Here is a 15,365-nt window from a genome sequence, read left to right as displayed (position 1 = left end):
ATCCAGGTTAACTAAGTATAGTCATTGTTCCTTGGAATAGTAAAAGGTACCAGAAAATCTACAGAAGAGAGAGATTAAATAAAACTGTTAGAGGAAAACCATGATTTAGGTATGAAAAAGTAGAATCAGAGGAGCTAGAGATCTGGTTCTTTTAGCAATTGAGTAATACTAAGTGCTGACTATATGTAGAAGTTTGCATCAAGAGGTTTATTTAGTTGTTTGTCGGATACTTAATAGGTACTGCCAGGTGTTGTGCTCATTGTTGCAAAGGCCCAAATTCCCAGACTGATTAACTTAAGGATTTATTGCCTGGGAAGGGAAAACATGGACCACAGCAAGTGTGTGTATAATTTATAATCAGATCTGTGAGAACTGTAAGTTACTTTTAAAAATTATCCAGTACAGTGGTTTTGTTTCTTTACAAAAAAATTATGAAACTTTTAAAATTAGGAAATATTTCAAAACAGAAAATCATAGATACTGAAGTTACCTACCCCATGCTAGGCTGCTTTTTATACATGTCAACATTTTGCCATATTTACTTTAGATGTTTTCTCTAAAGATATAAGAATTCTATAGGAACATCTAAAATTTCTTCTTTCTGTTCTTTGTAGACAGATATTCTTCCTGTAAATATTTTTATATTTTAATATGTATTCATATATAAGATATAATATTTTAATCTTTTCACAGTTTTAAGTAATCGATATATACAATGCTTATTTCCCCCTAGTTTCCTTTTGTATATATATGTGCATATATGTATGTATACGCGCGCGCGCGCGCACACACACACACACATATTTTAGTTGGCAGTGAACTTTTATTTTATTTATTTATATGCAATGCTGAGAATCGAACTCATTGTGTTGCATATTCTATGCAAGTGAGCCACAACCTCAAGCCTAGTTTGCTTTTTTATTCCTGTTTTTATCATAGATCTGGATGCATATCTAATTATGTGTTTTGTTCATTTTTAATATTTGAATTTATAGCACAACTAAAGCCCAGATTGCCCATTTCTCTACTGATTTATACTATATTATAGTGCCTTCCCACTGTTTACATCGTACTCTAATAGGGTACTTGTGTACGTGTGCCAGAATTTCCTCTAAGTAGATATGCTAGATAGGTACAACTTCAACTCTGTAAAATACTTGTACAAGCAGATTGTACCAGTGGTCTCTGTCCTGCTGCCCCAATATTATAATGCTATTCTCCTATATTTCCTTCTGAAAATTTTTAGTTTTTTCATATTTAACTTTACCTGGAATTCATTTTTGTAAATGGGGTAAGATGTAAGGATCTGTAATTATCCCAGTATGATTTATTGAATGTTCTATCTTTCCTCCACTGATAATGCAGTGCCAGATTTGTCATTTCAGACTTAAATATACAATTGGATTTCTTTTAAGATTCTCCATTCTATTGCATTGGTCTAGTTGTATTATTTTATAATAATTTTTATATTTGTGTGTCAGCATGTATGTGAGATCTGGAGGCAGTAGTAGGGAAGTGATAGTATTTGTAAGAATCACCCTGGCAATTGGCTTTTCTCAATTTTAGCTTGACAAATCCCATAAAAACCATTTTTGGATTTTGATGGGAATTGCATTGATTCAGTAGACGTGTTCAAGGATAGTTAGGATCTTTACAGTGTTAAATTATCTAATCAATGTATTTGTGCCTCCACTTAAGTTTCTTTGATATTTTCTGATATATCATTTTATAGTTTCCTGTATGAGAGCATTTACATCTTTGGTTTTATTCTAGTCACTATTTTTTTTTTTTTTTTTTTTTTTGGTGCTATTGTTACTAGAGTCTTGGGCTAAAGAGCTGACTCTGGTGAGCGTTTGGGGTCCCAAAAAATCAGGTCTGAACTCTTGCCCCAAAGAAATCAAACAAACAAAAGTAATAGTGAAAGAAGGAAGGGAACTTTAATCGTGTAGTTATGCCAGGAAGACAAGGGGACCAGAATTTTCGGCTCTGTCTTTGGGGATACTGACCTGAGCTCCCAGATGATAATAGACAAGAGGACCAGAATCATGCAGTCTTGGTCAGACTGAGGTTTTTTGATACGTATCTCAGGCTTGATTAGGCAGGGCTTTGTGAGCAGTGATAAGAGTGTTGCTGTTTCCACTCAGCTTCAGTTGTTTATCAATTAGACTTGTTGTTTTTGGAATCCAAGGTGACTAAGAGCAAAGGAACCAGATGCAAAATGGAGGCAGAGATGTCAAATTTTTTACATTTGCAGGCCCAAGTAAAGAGTCCCTGTTTTTCGCAAAAACAACTTCTAAGTCCTTGTTACACCAGTGTAAACTTCCTGTCATGGTCATTGTGCTGCCAAATCTCTAGTGTTAGTTCTTAGTCCTCATCTTCTTGATGTCTCCACATATGTTATAGTTGACCACATCCTTCTTTTTTTTTAAATATTAAACATTTGTTGTGAAATATATCATACATGTAACCAATCTAAAGCATTTTTGCAGTTTAAACATAGTATGTAACAAATACCTTAGTGTGCTCCTAATTTTCTTCTTTGTGTGATTTTCCATCTTTTTGACTTAATACTCTATATTTTAGGAAATATCCTTAATGTTTTCTTCTAATCCTATCAAAGGATAAAATTACAACAATTTTAATGTTCTTAATTGGATTTATTTTCTGTTCTGGAATTGAGCAACACTTTGTTGCATAAAACAGAATGTATGTTCCTATAAACTGAGCAGAGGAGCTTGATTTTAGAGACAGAAAAGGGCCGAAGAAAGCAGAAACAAAAACAAAACCAATTAATTATTTCAAAGTTACTTTTCTTGTAAGGCTCAGACAGGGAGACAGAATAATGAAAAAATAACTGATTGGTTAATATCAGGTTATGATTAAGGCAGAGAAAACTTTATGATCATGCTGATTGAAACTAGATTGGTTGGGAAATTTGTTATCTCTCTAATCCTGGTTTCTTGGAAGGTCAGATAAAAAGCTTAGATTGAGGTTGGTGATGTGGAGCTTTAGCTTGAGTGACTATTTTTAGCCTGGTCTGTTGGTTGGGATCTAGTGTAGAGCTTTGACCAAAACAATGGCCTCCTGTAATTTTTATTTAATACCATTCTATTGAGTTTTTCATTTATGCTGTCTCATTTTAAAACTTCAGTACTTTTCCCCCCCTCTTCTGACATTGTTATTACTTCAAGGTGCATTATTCTGTTTTTGTTATATGCTTGTCATAATTAAGAATAGAGGATTTAAAAACTGAAATTTTCCGTAGAGCTAGGTCTGATTGATAATATATACTGGGTATGGTGGGCTGGGGCATTTTCCTGGACTTTCTTTTTTGAAGGGCTATTTAGATGCCTCAAAGAAGATTTATCCAGTCTTCTGCCGGAAGAGTATAAACCTGATCCTGTTTGGGGGAACCAGTAAAGTAGTATGCCAGGAGGTCTCTATAGTCAGTGCAAAATTTCACTTACTAACTTTCCCTCATGAACCGTTTTTTTTTTTTTTTTTTTTTTTGTATCATGGATTGAACCTAGGGGGCACATAACCACTGAGCCACATCCCCAGCCCGTTTTTGTATTTCCTTTCTTATTTAGAGACAGGGTCTTACTGAGTTGCTTAGAGCTTTGCTAAATTGCTGAATCTGACTTTGAACTCGAGATCCTCCTGCCTCGACCTCCCGAGCTGCTGGGATTACAGGTGGCAGCACACCTGGCAAACCTTTTTTAACTATAGTACCTTTGCCTTTAATGCTTCCTGGTGCTCTATAGTCCAGAGACCCAGTTTTACTCTGTCCCAATAGAAATATCCAGTCTTTTGCCATAGTGGGGAATGGGCATTGCCTTTCTACTTTGAGTTAAAGAAAGGATACAAAATTCTAATGGTTTTTAAAATTCTATATTTTTAAAACTATTTCATATTTTAAAAAATAAATCTTATTGTGTATATTTAAGGTATACCACCTGATGTTATGCTATATATCTGTATCTAGTAAAAAGTTTACTATAATGAAACAAACCGACATATCTATCCTCTCATACAATTACCTGTTTTTCCCCCTGTGGTTTGAGCAGTTATAATTACTCATTTAGTAAAAAATCTGAAGACTGTTATTTACTATATTTTAACTGCTTCTAAATAGATTTTCAAATAAGCCGGAGTCGGTATTTTTTGTTTGTTTTGTTCCTACTTTCAAGGTTCTTCAGTACTGCTAATTACTCAAGACTTTTGGGATTCTGTGATTAAGTTGCTTTACTTCTGGGGTTAAATAGTGTATCTTCTTGGGTCAACTAGATTAATACTACTTGTCCATCAGTTTTCTATCTTCCAAATTTTTGTGGCAGTGAACTTTTCTGTTTTTTTAAATCTATGTGAATTTAGGCTGTTATCTTTTCTCTCATTCTTTGGAGTTTCAGAATAGCAATTTTGCATCAAAATTACAATACAAATATTACTTTAAGTATTATTACTTAAGGTCATTTAAAATCTTTCTGGATTTCTTTGTCCTAGGATAATCCATTAGGGATAAGCAAATTACTAAGTTTAAAGTCACTTGAAATAATTTCCCGCTGGTGATTAGGCTGCCAAGTTGATCTGTGGTTAGCTTCCTTTACTTCATTTTATTTACTTGTTCATTTATTTATTTATTGCAGTCCTGGGGATTGAATCCAGGGCCCACGACATACTAGACAAATACACTATCACTGAACTACATCCCCAACCCTTTCTTACTTTGAGACAGGGCTTTGTTATGTTTACCAGGCTGACCTTAAACCTGGGATGACAAGGGTGTGCCACTCTACCAGGCTTTATTTTACTTTTGATTTCTAGGGGTTGTTTTGTTTTCTTTTGATTTAATTTTGTTTTATGATTATATGTGGTTCCAAACTCAAAACTTCAAAACAAGTGAAATCTAGATTCTAAGGTTTGCCTCTTCTTCCCTTTTTCTTCCTTTCTCCTTAGAGGAACTATTTAATATATTTAAAATAGAATCCCCTCTTACCCTACTACTTGTTCCCTTGGCCTGATTTATTTTCCTTTATATTTCCTATCACTACCTGACATTATTGGGTTCTTTCACTTCTAGAATGTAAGCTTGATGACAGTAAGGACCTGAAATGTGTCAAATAGATACCTCTCTCAGTTCCCATGTAGGGTTATTCAAAGGAATATATGTGACTCTTTCCTCTTTTGAGTATAGGCTAGCAGCATTGTTTATTTCATTCATAAAGATCATATTATTTGATCAACACTTCTGTTGCATATCACATAAAATGACATAGAACAATGTGTTAGTGAATATAATTGTTCAGGGAATGAAGGGTCCCTGAGTTCTGAGCTGTGCAGTACTCCCACATACAGAGGACATAGGGGTAGACTATGGCCTGTGGCATATGCTACTGTGTCCAGGAGTCCTCAGCTTCCACAGTATCTTCAAAAGAGTTATACAGGAGGATGGGGGTAGTCAACAATGTAGTACTGAACATTAGATTGAGATAGACTTTGCTAAATGGTAATTTGGGATATAGTGTGATGTACGTGTTCTTTGCAGAATGGTGCAATAAAAATCACAGGCCTGTGGCCCCAGCTACTTGGAGGGTTAAGGTGGGAGGATCGCTTGAGCTCCCTTAGTTAACCTGGATAACATAATGAGACCCCTGTCTCAGCAACAACAAAGCATCTCACTCACCCCCCCCCCCACACACACACAATTACACAAACCTAGTAAAGGAAAAAAAGCTTTTAAAAACCAGAGCTTAGAGGCTAACTGGTATTGATAATACAACATGAAAAACTTGTTAGTGACCTATGGAAAGAATCTAATAAAAGCACAATTTTTGACTATTCAGATTCAGTGCAATTCCATTTAAAATCCCAATGATGTACCTTACAGAAATAGAGCAAGCAATCATGAAATTCATCTGGAAGAATAAGAAACCCAGAATAGCTAAAGCAATCCTCAGCAGGAAGAGTGAAGCAGCGGGTATTGCAATACCAGACCTTCAACTATACTACAAAGCAATAGTAACAAAAACGGCATGGTATTGGCACCAAAATAGACAGGTAGATCAATGGCACAGAATAGAGGACACGGATACAAACCCAAATAATACAATTTTCTCATACTAGACAAAGGTGCCAAAAATATGCAATAGAGAAAAGACAGCCTGTTCAACAAATGGTGCTGGGAAAACTGGAAATCCATATGCAACAGAATGAAACTAAACCCCTATCTCTCTCCCTACACAAAACTAAACTCAAAATGGATTAAGGACCTTGGAATCAAACCAGAGACTCTGCAGATTATAGAAGAAAAAGTAGGTCCAGATCTTCAACATGTTGGCTTAGGATCAGACTTCCTTACCAGGACTCCCATAGCACAAGAAATAAAAGCAAGAATCAACAACTGGGATAGATTCAAACTAAAAAGCTTTGTTTCAGCAAAGGAAACTATCAGCAGTGTGAATAGAGAGCCTACAGAGTGGGAGAAAATCTTTGCCACTCACACTTCAGATAGAGCACTAATTTCCAGAATATATAAAGAACTCAAAACACTCTACACAAAGAATACAAATAACCCAATCAAAAAATGGGCTAAGGATATGAACAGACACTTCACAGAAGATGTACAAGCAATCAACAAACATATGAAAAAATGTTCACCATCTTTAGTAATAAGAGAAATGCAAATCAAAAGTACACTAAGATTCCATCTCACCCCAATTAGAATGGTGATTATCAAGAATACAAGCAACAATAGGTGTTGGAGAGGATGTGGGGAAAAAGGTACGCTCATACATTGCTGGTGGGGCTGCAAATTAGTGCAGCCACTCTGGAAAGCAGTGTGGAGATTCCTTAGAAAACTTGGAATGGAACCACCATTTGACCCAGCTATCCCACTCCTTGGCCTATACCCAAAGGACTTAAAATCAGCATACTACAGAGATACAGCCACATCAATGTTCATAGCTGCTCAATTCACAATAGCCAGATTGTGGAACCAACCTAGATGCCCTTCAATTGATGAATGGATAAAAAAACTGTGGTGTATATATATACTATGAATATTACTCAGTTATAAAGAATAATAAAATTATGGCATTTGCAGGCAAATGGATGCAGTTGGAGAATATCATGCTAAGTGAGATAAGCCAATCTCAAAAAACCAAAGGACGAATGATCTCATTGATAAGCAGATGATGATACATATAGGGGGTGGGAGGGGGGCAAGACTGGAGAAAGGAGGGACTCTATAGAGGGATAAGAGGGGTGAGGGGGGAGGAAAAAATAACAGAATGAATCAAAAACTATTACCCTAGGTAAATGTATGATTACACAAATGGTATGCCTCTACTTCATGTACAAACAGAGAAACAAGATGTATCCCATTTGTTTACAATAAAAATGAATTAAAGCACAATTTTTGCAAATATTGGTTGGTAAAGAAATACTTAAACACTGCAACAAATATGGCACTTTACCTTGGAAAAGGCCATAAGTTTGCTGGATGAAGTGGCAGTGAAAAGGCAGCATCCTGTGTATTCAGATGGGTGCAGTTTTCTGTGTTCACCTATTATTTTCATGGATGGAATTGAAACATAAATGGACCATTCATGTTGTACTCAGACTGTTTCCCAATAATCATGTTGGAACAGATTTGCATTTTTAAAAGCATAGGGTATAACAGAACTGATTGTTTTTTTTTCTTTCTCCTTAGATGATATGCCAATGGGAACTCCTGGCAGACGTGCTTCAAATGAGTTCTTGGTGTGTGGAGGGTATGTTTGCATGTATTTTACTGAAAGTTTCATATTTTGTTATTTTTATGAGTTTTTAGAACTTTTGTTACTTGATTTAGTATTTATTTTGTTTCAAAATTGAACACTTTTCAAAAAATTTTGTGATAACAAACACACAAAATCTACCCTTTTAACCATTTTAAACTTACAGTTCAGTAGTGTTAAATATATATATTGTGCATCCTGTCTCTTGGATTTTATCATCTTGCAGAACTGAAACTTGATGTGAACTGAACAACACCCATGCCTATTAAACAATACCTCCCCTTTTCTCCCTCCCCTCAAGGACCTGGTAATCACCATTCTATTTTCTGTTTACGTGAATTTGATTAATTTAGATACCTCATGTAAATGAAATAATATAGTATTTGTCTTTTTGTGACTGGCTTATTTCACTTAGCATAATATCCTCAAGATTCATCCATGTTGTATCATGTGACAGAGTGCTTTCTTTTTTAAGGGTGAAAAATATTCCATTGCATTATATAACACATTTTGTTATCCATTCATACATTGATAGACATGTGGGTTGCTTCTACCTCTTGATTATTATGAATAATGCTACTGTGAATACATGTGTAAATATCTCTTCAAGATCTTTCTTTCAATACTTTATTTTTTGGGGGAGTACTGGGGATTGAACCCAAATCCCCAGCCCATTTATTTTTCTTTTGATACAGAATCTCACTAAGTTCCACAATTTTCATTTTGTTCTTTTTTTATAGTTTTCTTCCCTCTTTTTTGATATTATTTTGTTTCATGCCTCATTTTCCTGATTTTATTTATTATCTATCTGCATTCTCTTTTAGTTCATTGAGCAACTTTATGATTATTACTTTATATTTTTTTCTTGGGCTGTTCATAGATTTGTTTTCTTGGGATTGATTTCTGAACCTTTATCTGTACCTTTGTTGAATCATGTTTCTGTGTTATTTGTATGCTTCATGATCTTTTGTTGAAAATTGAATATTTGTAAAAATAGCCTTCTCTCTTAGTATTTATGAACTAACTTTGTGAAGGGAAAGTATTTATCACTTAGCCTGGCTAGAGATTCTAGGACCTCACAAACCTTTTCTGGGATATATTTTCTTTGTGGTTGTGCTTCTGCTTTTATCCTAGCATTCCTTTCTCCTGTCCTCCCCTCGCAGTGCTGGGGATTGAATCCAGAGCCTTGTGCATGCTAGGCAAGCACTCTAGTAACTGAGCTACAGTCCCAGCCCTTATATAAATTTGTTTGCTGCCTTTTTAGAGGATAAGGGAATTGCATAGTTCCAGTTTTTGCTGCTTTTGATTTGCTGCTCTTTTTTCTTCTTGAGTCATTTTTGGTTCCTTTCATCTTATCTTCCTATTGAATAATTTTTTAACTTTTCTTTCCTTCACCAATAAGTGTATTCTCCACTAAAGAAACACATCTTGGTAATGGTTTCTTCATTGCTATATGAGTGTTCAGTACAAATTGGAATATAATATCCATTCCTTGTGTATTCAGGCAAAACGTAGACATAGGCGTGAAGTTAGTGTATCAGAATTGTGAGACTAGTTGTTACCAACTGTTGATGAAGGCTATCTGCATACACAGCCCCTGGTTATTAAGGTGAGTCATCTGAGTCATCTAACTTTTTTTCTTGCTGGACCTTTCACCTGCTTTTGCTCTGCACCTATGGGCAGGTATTCCAGACTAGACCCTTCTCTGTTGCTGCTTTGGTCTTTGGGGAATTGCTAATAGTTTATCCCCTATTGGCTCCTCATCATGTACTACAGCCTGAGCTCATTTGGTGTAGGATTAGGATTCACAGGGATTTCTGTATACATAGATCCTTCCCTTCTCTCCCTCTGTGTTTTGACATTACATTCATTCTAACTGTATGTCTGCTATCCTTATCACCGATTAACCTCTCAGGATTTACTCTTTTCTTTTTTTTATTTTTTAAAATTTTTAGTTGTAGATGGACACAATACCTTTATTTTATTTATTTATTTTTATGTGGTGCTAAGGATCAAACAGTGCTTCACAAAGAGGGAAGTGGGCATCTCCTATTATAAAGATTGTGAATTTGAAGAAACTGCCATGCAGTCCCCTGCAAATTTTCTGTCCTTTTGCATTTGTGTCTTCCTCTCAGTATTTGTGGGAGTAGATAGAATGGTATGTGATTGTGCTACTGTGTGGTCAGACTGCTTAGTTGTTGTAGTATTTCATGTGTGAAAGATGATGGTCCATATAGAAAACTATCTAAATTGCCGGACCTCTGAAGACTCAGGACATACACAGACCTCTCTTATGTGTGGCTCATAGAGTTTAGTGATGATTAAATATTGGATTTCATATAAAGCTAGATAGAAAAATGGCATCAGTGATCTTATCTAACTGGATAGTCAGAATATCTAACTGATAATTCGGAGAAGACCTTCTTTTCTTTCATTCTTTTTAAAAATTAATGTAGTTTCTAGATTGCAACATAGTAATTATACATATTTATGGGATATAGTGTGGCATTTCAATACAAGTGTACATTGCGTAATGATCAGATCAGGACAATTGGCATACCTGTCATTGCAGAACTATATAATTTCTTTGTATTGAGATTTTTCAAAATCTCTCTTGTTGGTCATGGTGGCACACATCTGAGATCCCTGCTACTCTGGAGGCTGAGGCAAGGATTGCAAGTTTGAGGCCAACCTGGGTGATGCAGTGAGTCCCTGTCTCAAAGTAAAAAATTAAGAGAACTGAGTATGTGGTTCAGCAGTAGACCTGGGTTCAATCCCCAGTACCATACAAAACAAAACAAAACAAACATAAAACAAAACAAAAAACTTAGAATCCTCTCTCAAAATGTCTTAAAGTATTTAATATATAATTGTCAACTGTATTTACCCTTTTGTGCTATAGAACATAAAAGCTATTCCTCCTATCCAATTGCACCCTGTATGCATTCACCATTCTGTTTCCTTCTGTCCCTCCCCTACCGTACTCTTCTCAGATTCAGGTAACCACTATTCTATTCTTTCTTTTTTCTTTTTCTTTTTTGAGATCAACTTTAGCTTTCATATATAAGTGAGAACATGCAGTGTTTGTCTTCCTGTGCCTAACTTATTTGACTTAAGGTGATTTCCTCCAGTTCCATTTTTATTGTCACAAATAATAGAATTTCATCCCTTTTTATGGCTGAACAATTTCCCATTGTATGTTATGTATCACATTTTCTTTATACAGTGACACATCAGTGTATAACTAGGTTGGTTTTATATCTTGGTATTGTGAATACTGCTCAGTAAATGTGCAAATGCGAATGTCTCTTTGATGTACTGATTTCTTTTCCTTTGGGTTTGTAACTAGTAGTAGAACTGCTGGGTCATATGGTAGTTCTATTTCGATATTTTGAGGAAACTTCATACTGTGTTCCATATTACTAATGGTTTTATTAATTTACATTTCACTCATAGTATATAAAAGTTCCCTTCTCTACATTCTCACCAGCATTATTATTTTTTGATAATGTATGTCTTTTTGATAATAACCATTCTACGTGAGGTGTTATTTCACTGTGGTTTTTATTTAGTTTTTATTTGGTTTTAATTAGTTATATATGACAGTAAAATACACTTTGATACATCATACATAGATGGAGTATAATTTCTCTTCTTCTGGTTGTACATGATATGGAATCCCACTGGTCATATAGTTATATGTATACAAAGGGTAATAATGTCTGATTCTTCCTTCTATTCCCTCCTTCCCCCATACTCCCTCCCCTCTCTTCACCTCCCCTCTGTCTAATCTAAAGTAACTCTATTCTTCCCTAGCACCCTTCCATTGTGAATTAGCATCTGCATATCAGAAAAGACATTTGACTGTCATTTTTATTTTTAATTCGAGACAGGGTTTTTCTGAGTTGCTGAGTCTGGGCATGAACTATTGCACCCAGCTTGATTTTGTTATATCTGAATTATTAAGAAAAAGTGAGATTCATTTAACTTTTTTAGAATCGTAGGACAGAAAAATGAAATAAATCATCTTTCTTAAGTCCCAATATTATCCTTAATAATTTCTGGATAGGTTGTAAAACAAGTTGAAAGTCATCTGAGGACATACTGTTTCTGAATTTATGAAAAGCGAGGAAAGAAGTTATTAAAGAAACCAAATACTGACCCTTATAAATGTAGACCTCAGATCAGTTGCATACTTTAAGAGTTATAAAATGTGAACCTTATGTCAGCTTTATGCTTTGAGAGTTATACTGTTTTCAGTCTTCAAGAAGAGTTCCTTGAGAATGTTTACTCCATGCATGACTTGTAAACATTCCAGTCATCTCTGCTCTTGAACTTCCCTTCCTGTTCAGAGTTTTTTTTTTTTTTTTTTTCTTTCACATAGTAACGAATAGCACAGTGTGAGAGGGTGAAAGTTTTGCTGACTTTGCCTGTTGTAGGGGCATGTTTTTTTTCCCCAGATTAGTGATAGAAATTCTTAGTTCTCAATATGCACATGAATGCCCAGAATGTTATTTAAATGTTAGATGTATATGTGTATGGATGTTGGTATGAGTATGTGTTGGTTTATCTTTTTAACAAGATTATTTCTTGTTCACACACAGAAGTGATCATTTTGGCTCTTTCTAGAATTTTCTCTATCACTGACAGATCAAATGAAAGAAAAGCAGTCTTTCTGATATTTCTTTCCTTTTTTAATAATTATGGTGGCAGCAGTGTCAACCAACTGTGTCACCTCACAGTGAGACAGCCCCAATTCCAGTTCCTACTCAAATAAGGAATTATCAGCGCATTGAACAGAATCTTACATCTACTGCCAGCTCTGGCACAAATCCACATGGTTCTCCAAGGTAGGCAGTGTCTTGATTCTGTTTAAAAAATTTTTTCTTTAAAAACTTTTTGTTTTTATTATTGAAAATCTGTTACTTTCAAATATATAAATACATTTACCCACAGGTATAATCACTTTTAAGAATTTGAGAAAGAGCTTGTTAAGAAATGAAACCCCCCCAAAAAAAAAGAAATCCCAAATTGCATCAGATTATTTATATATTGTTTATTTTCCATTTGAGATCCCATTAAGATGGTAGCAGAGGAATAACAAAGGTCTGAGTCCACAAAGATACGTAAAATAAGGAACAAAATGTTCAGTGGTGACAGATTTCAGTAAATTTCTGGGAAATGAAGAGGATTGAGGAAGGGTTCCTGCTTTAGCAGGCATAGTGTGCATATAATCAAGGATTCTGACAGACTAAGAATCATTGTGCCCCACAGTAGCCCCAGAGAAGCGTGAATCTCAGAGTGGAGGAATTAGAACTTCCAACTTCTGGTTACTTGTTATATATATACATGTACATAGTCATATATATACATATATATATATATAGCCCATGAATATGAGATTACATAAATAAAAAGTTATTAACTCTTATAATAGCAAAGAATGAGAAAGAAGCCAACTGTTCACCAATAAGAGACTGATTTGTTATAATTCATTTCTGACAGGGAATACTATGCATTTTCTGTTCTGAAAGGGTAAGGAAGCTCTCTCTGTACTGAGGCAGAGAATTTCTAAAGTATGATATAAAATGAAAAAAGCAGAATGATATAGTATATTAAGCAGTGACCCATGAGGTCAAAACTGTTTTCATAATAATTCTAGGACATTGTTTGCTGTTTTCACTGCATTGATACATGTACTGATAGTGCAGAAAACAGAGATGAGTAATACTCTTGGTGCCTTAACTTAAATCAGGTGGTGACACCCAATTGTACTACTGTCAGCTTTTAGGCTCTTCACCCCCATATACTTGTGGTAAGAGGAATGTCCTTGACAAGCACTAAATTATTTCTCCTTGAAAATCACAATTATTGAGTAGATATACATATAAAGCACTTTTGGTTATTAGAATAGTCGTTTTAAGAAAAGCACTGGTATGATTGTTTTAGGTATAAGCTAAACAATCACTTTTGAAACCTCATCCTTTTTACTTTAAAGAATTACTGACAAACTATGATGTGAGTGTCTAGCAGCTCTTTTGTAAAAGTGAACCAAGCTTTATTACTTTGGAGAAAACAAGCAACAATAAATGTCTTTTTTAATTTTTGGTGATACTAGGGATTAAACTCAGGGACGTCATACCACTGAGCTATATCACCAGCCCTTTCTATTTTTCCCTTTGAGACAGGGTCTTGCTGAGTTACACTAGGCCAGCCTCACTGTGAGCCACCTGCCTCAGTTTCCTGAGTTACTGGGACTACAGGCATGTACCATGCACCTAGCATAAGTTACAATAAATGTCAATGATAAAATTGGAACATTCAAGTAAAAAGTAGAATTTTAGAAAACTTATATTCACCCTTGTGATCTTGATAGCTTCTGTTAGTATCTTGTCAAACATTTCTGTTAATATTGATGGTGACATTTTGATATCAATGTGATATTATATAATATGTTAAATATTTGGAATATCTGCATAATTCAATGAATCATTATTGTCCAAATGATGAAATGTTAAAAAAATTATGAAGAGATAAAAGATTCATTCAGAGTACAAGATACTGTGCAGCAGAATGGAGTTTAATGTAACAGTACAAGGTTTTGTGGAGGCAAGGCATGGCGGTGCACACTTGTTAATTCCAGCAACTCAGGAGGCTGAGACAGGAGGATCCCAAGTTCAAAGCCAGTCTCAGCAACTTAGACCCTAAGCAATTCAGTAAGACCCTGTCTCTAAATAAAATATTAAAAAGCGCTGGGGATGTGGCTCAGTGGTTAAGTGCCCCTGGATTCAAAAAGAGTTCAAGGAGATAGTTTCAGATTCCACGTTGCAGCAAAACTAATCTTTTAGAAATCACCACTTATTGAGGTTTCATTTAGTATCATAGAGAAGAGTATCAGTGATTTGAAAAGGCTATGAAATACTCCTTCCTTTTTTGGTGCATACCTGTGTTAGACTGGATCTACTTCATAGAAAACTTAGAATAACATATTGTATAATAGACTGAACGCAGAAGCAGTTGTGAGAATCCACATGTCCTTTTAAACCAAATGTTAGATTTGCATAAATGTATAATAATGTCTTGCTAATTAGTTTTGGAAATGTACATATTTTCATAGTATTTTATGTTAATTGTAATGTTCAATGAATTTATAAAATTAAAAATTTCTGAATTTAATTTTGAAAACATTAAATATCAATAGATATGTTATATAAACAAAAACTCTCTGGGATCTGCAGACCTAAGACCCAAAAGATTGGAAATAGTTGGCAGGTTGGGGATATGGCTTAGTTGGTAGAGTGCTTGCCTTGCAAACACAAGGCCCTGGGTTCAATCCCTAGCACAAAAAAAAAAAAAAAAAAGAAAAAAAATAGTTGGTATGTAATATATCACCTTTGGTGTTATAACAAGGTGAAAGTGCTTATGTGCACATTAAGGAACTCAGAAAGGATATGCTATAAAAATAGCAGTAACTGGGCTGGGGAGATAGCTTAGCTGGTAGAATGTTTGCCTTGCAAGCGCAAGGCCCTGAGTTCAATCCCCAGTACCGCAAAAAAAAAAAAAAAAAAAAAAAATTGCAGTAACCTT

At 35.0% G+C, this 15,365-nt stretch overlaps 1 protein-coding gene across 1 annotated transcript in view; it reads left to right on the top strand.

Moving 5' to 3' along the window:
- Nucleotides 1–15,365, top strand: part of Ulk2 (unc-51 like autophagy activating kinase 2) — an 81,655-nt gene that overhangs the window by 41,254 nt on the left and 25,036 nt on the right. The window contains 2 exon segments of the mRNA XM_047544397.1: nucleotides 7,712–7,772; nucleotides 12,491–12,628. Of these exon segments, the coding sequence (XP_047400353.1) occupies nucleotides 7,712–7,772; nucleotides 12,491–12,628 (199 nt within the window).

The sequence above is a fragment of the Sciurus carolinensis genome, chromosome 3, assembly GCF_902686445.1.
Source record: "Sciurus carolinensis chromosome 3, mSciCar1.2, whole genome shotgun sequence".
Lineage (NCBI taxonomy): Eukaryota > Metazoa > Chordata > Mammalia > Rodentia > Sciuridae > Sciurus > Sciurus carolinensis.
This window is presented reverse-complemented; position numbering and strand designations above follow the sequence as displayed.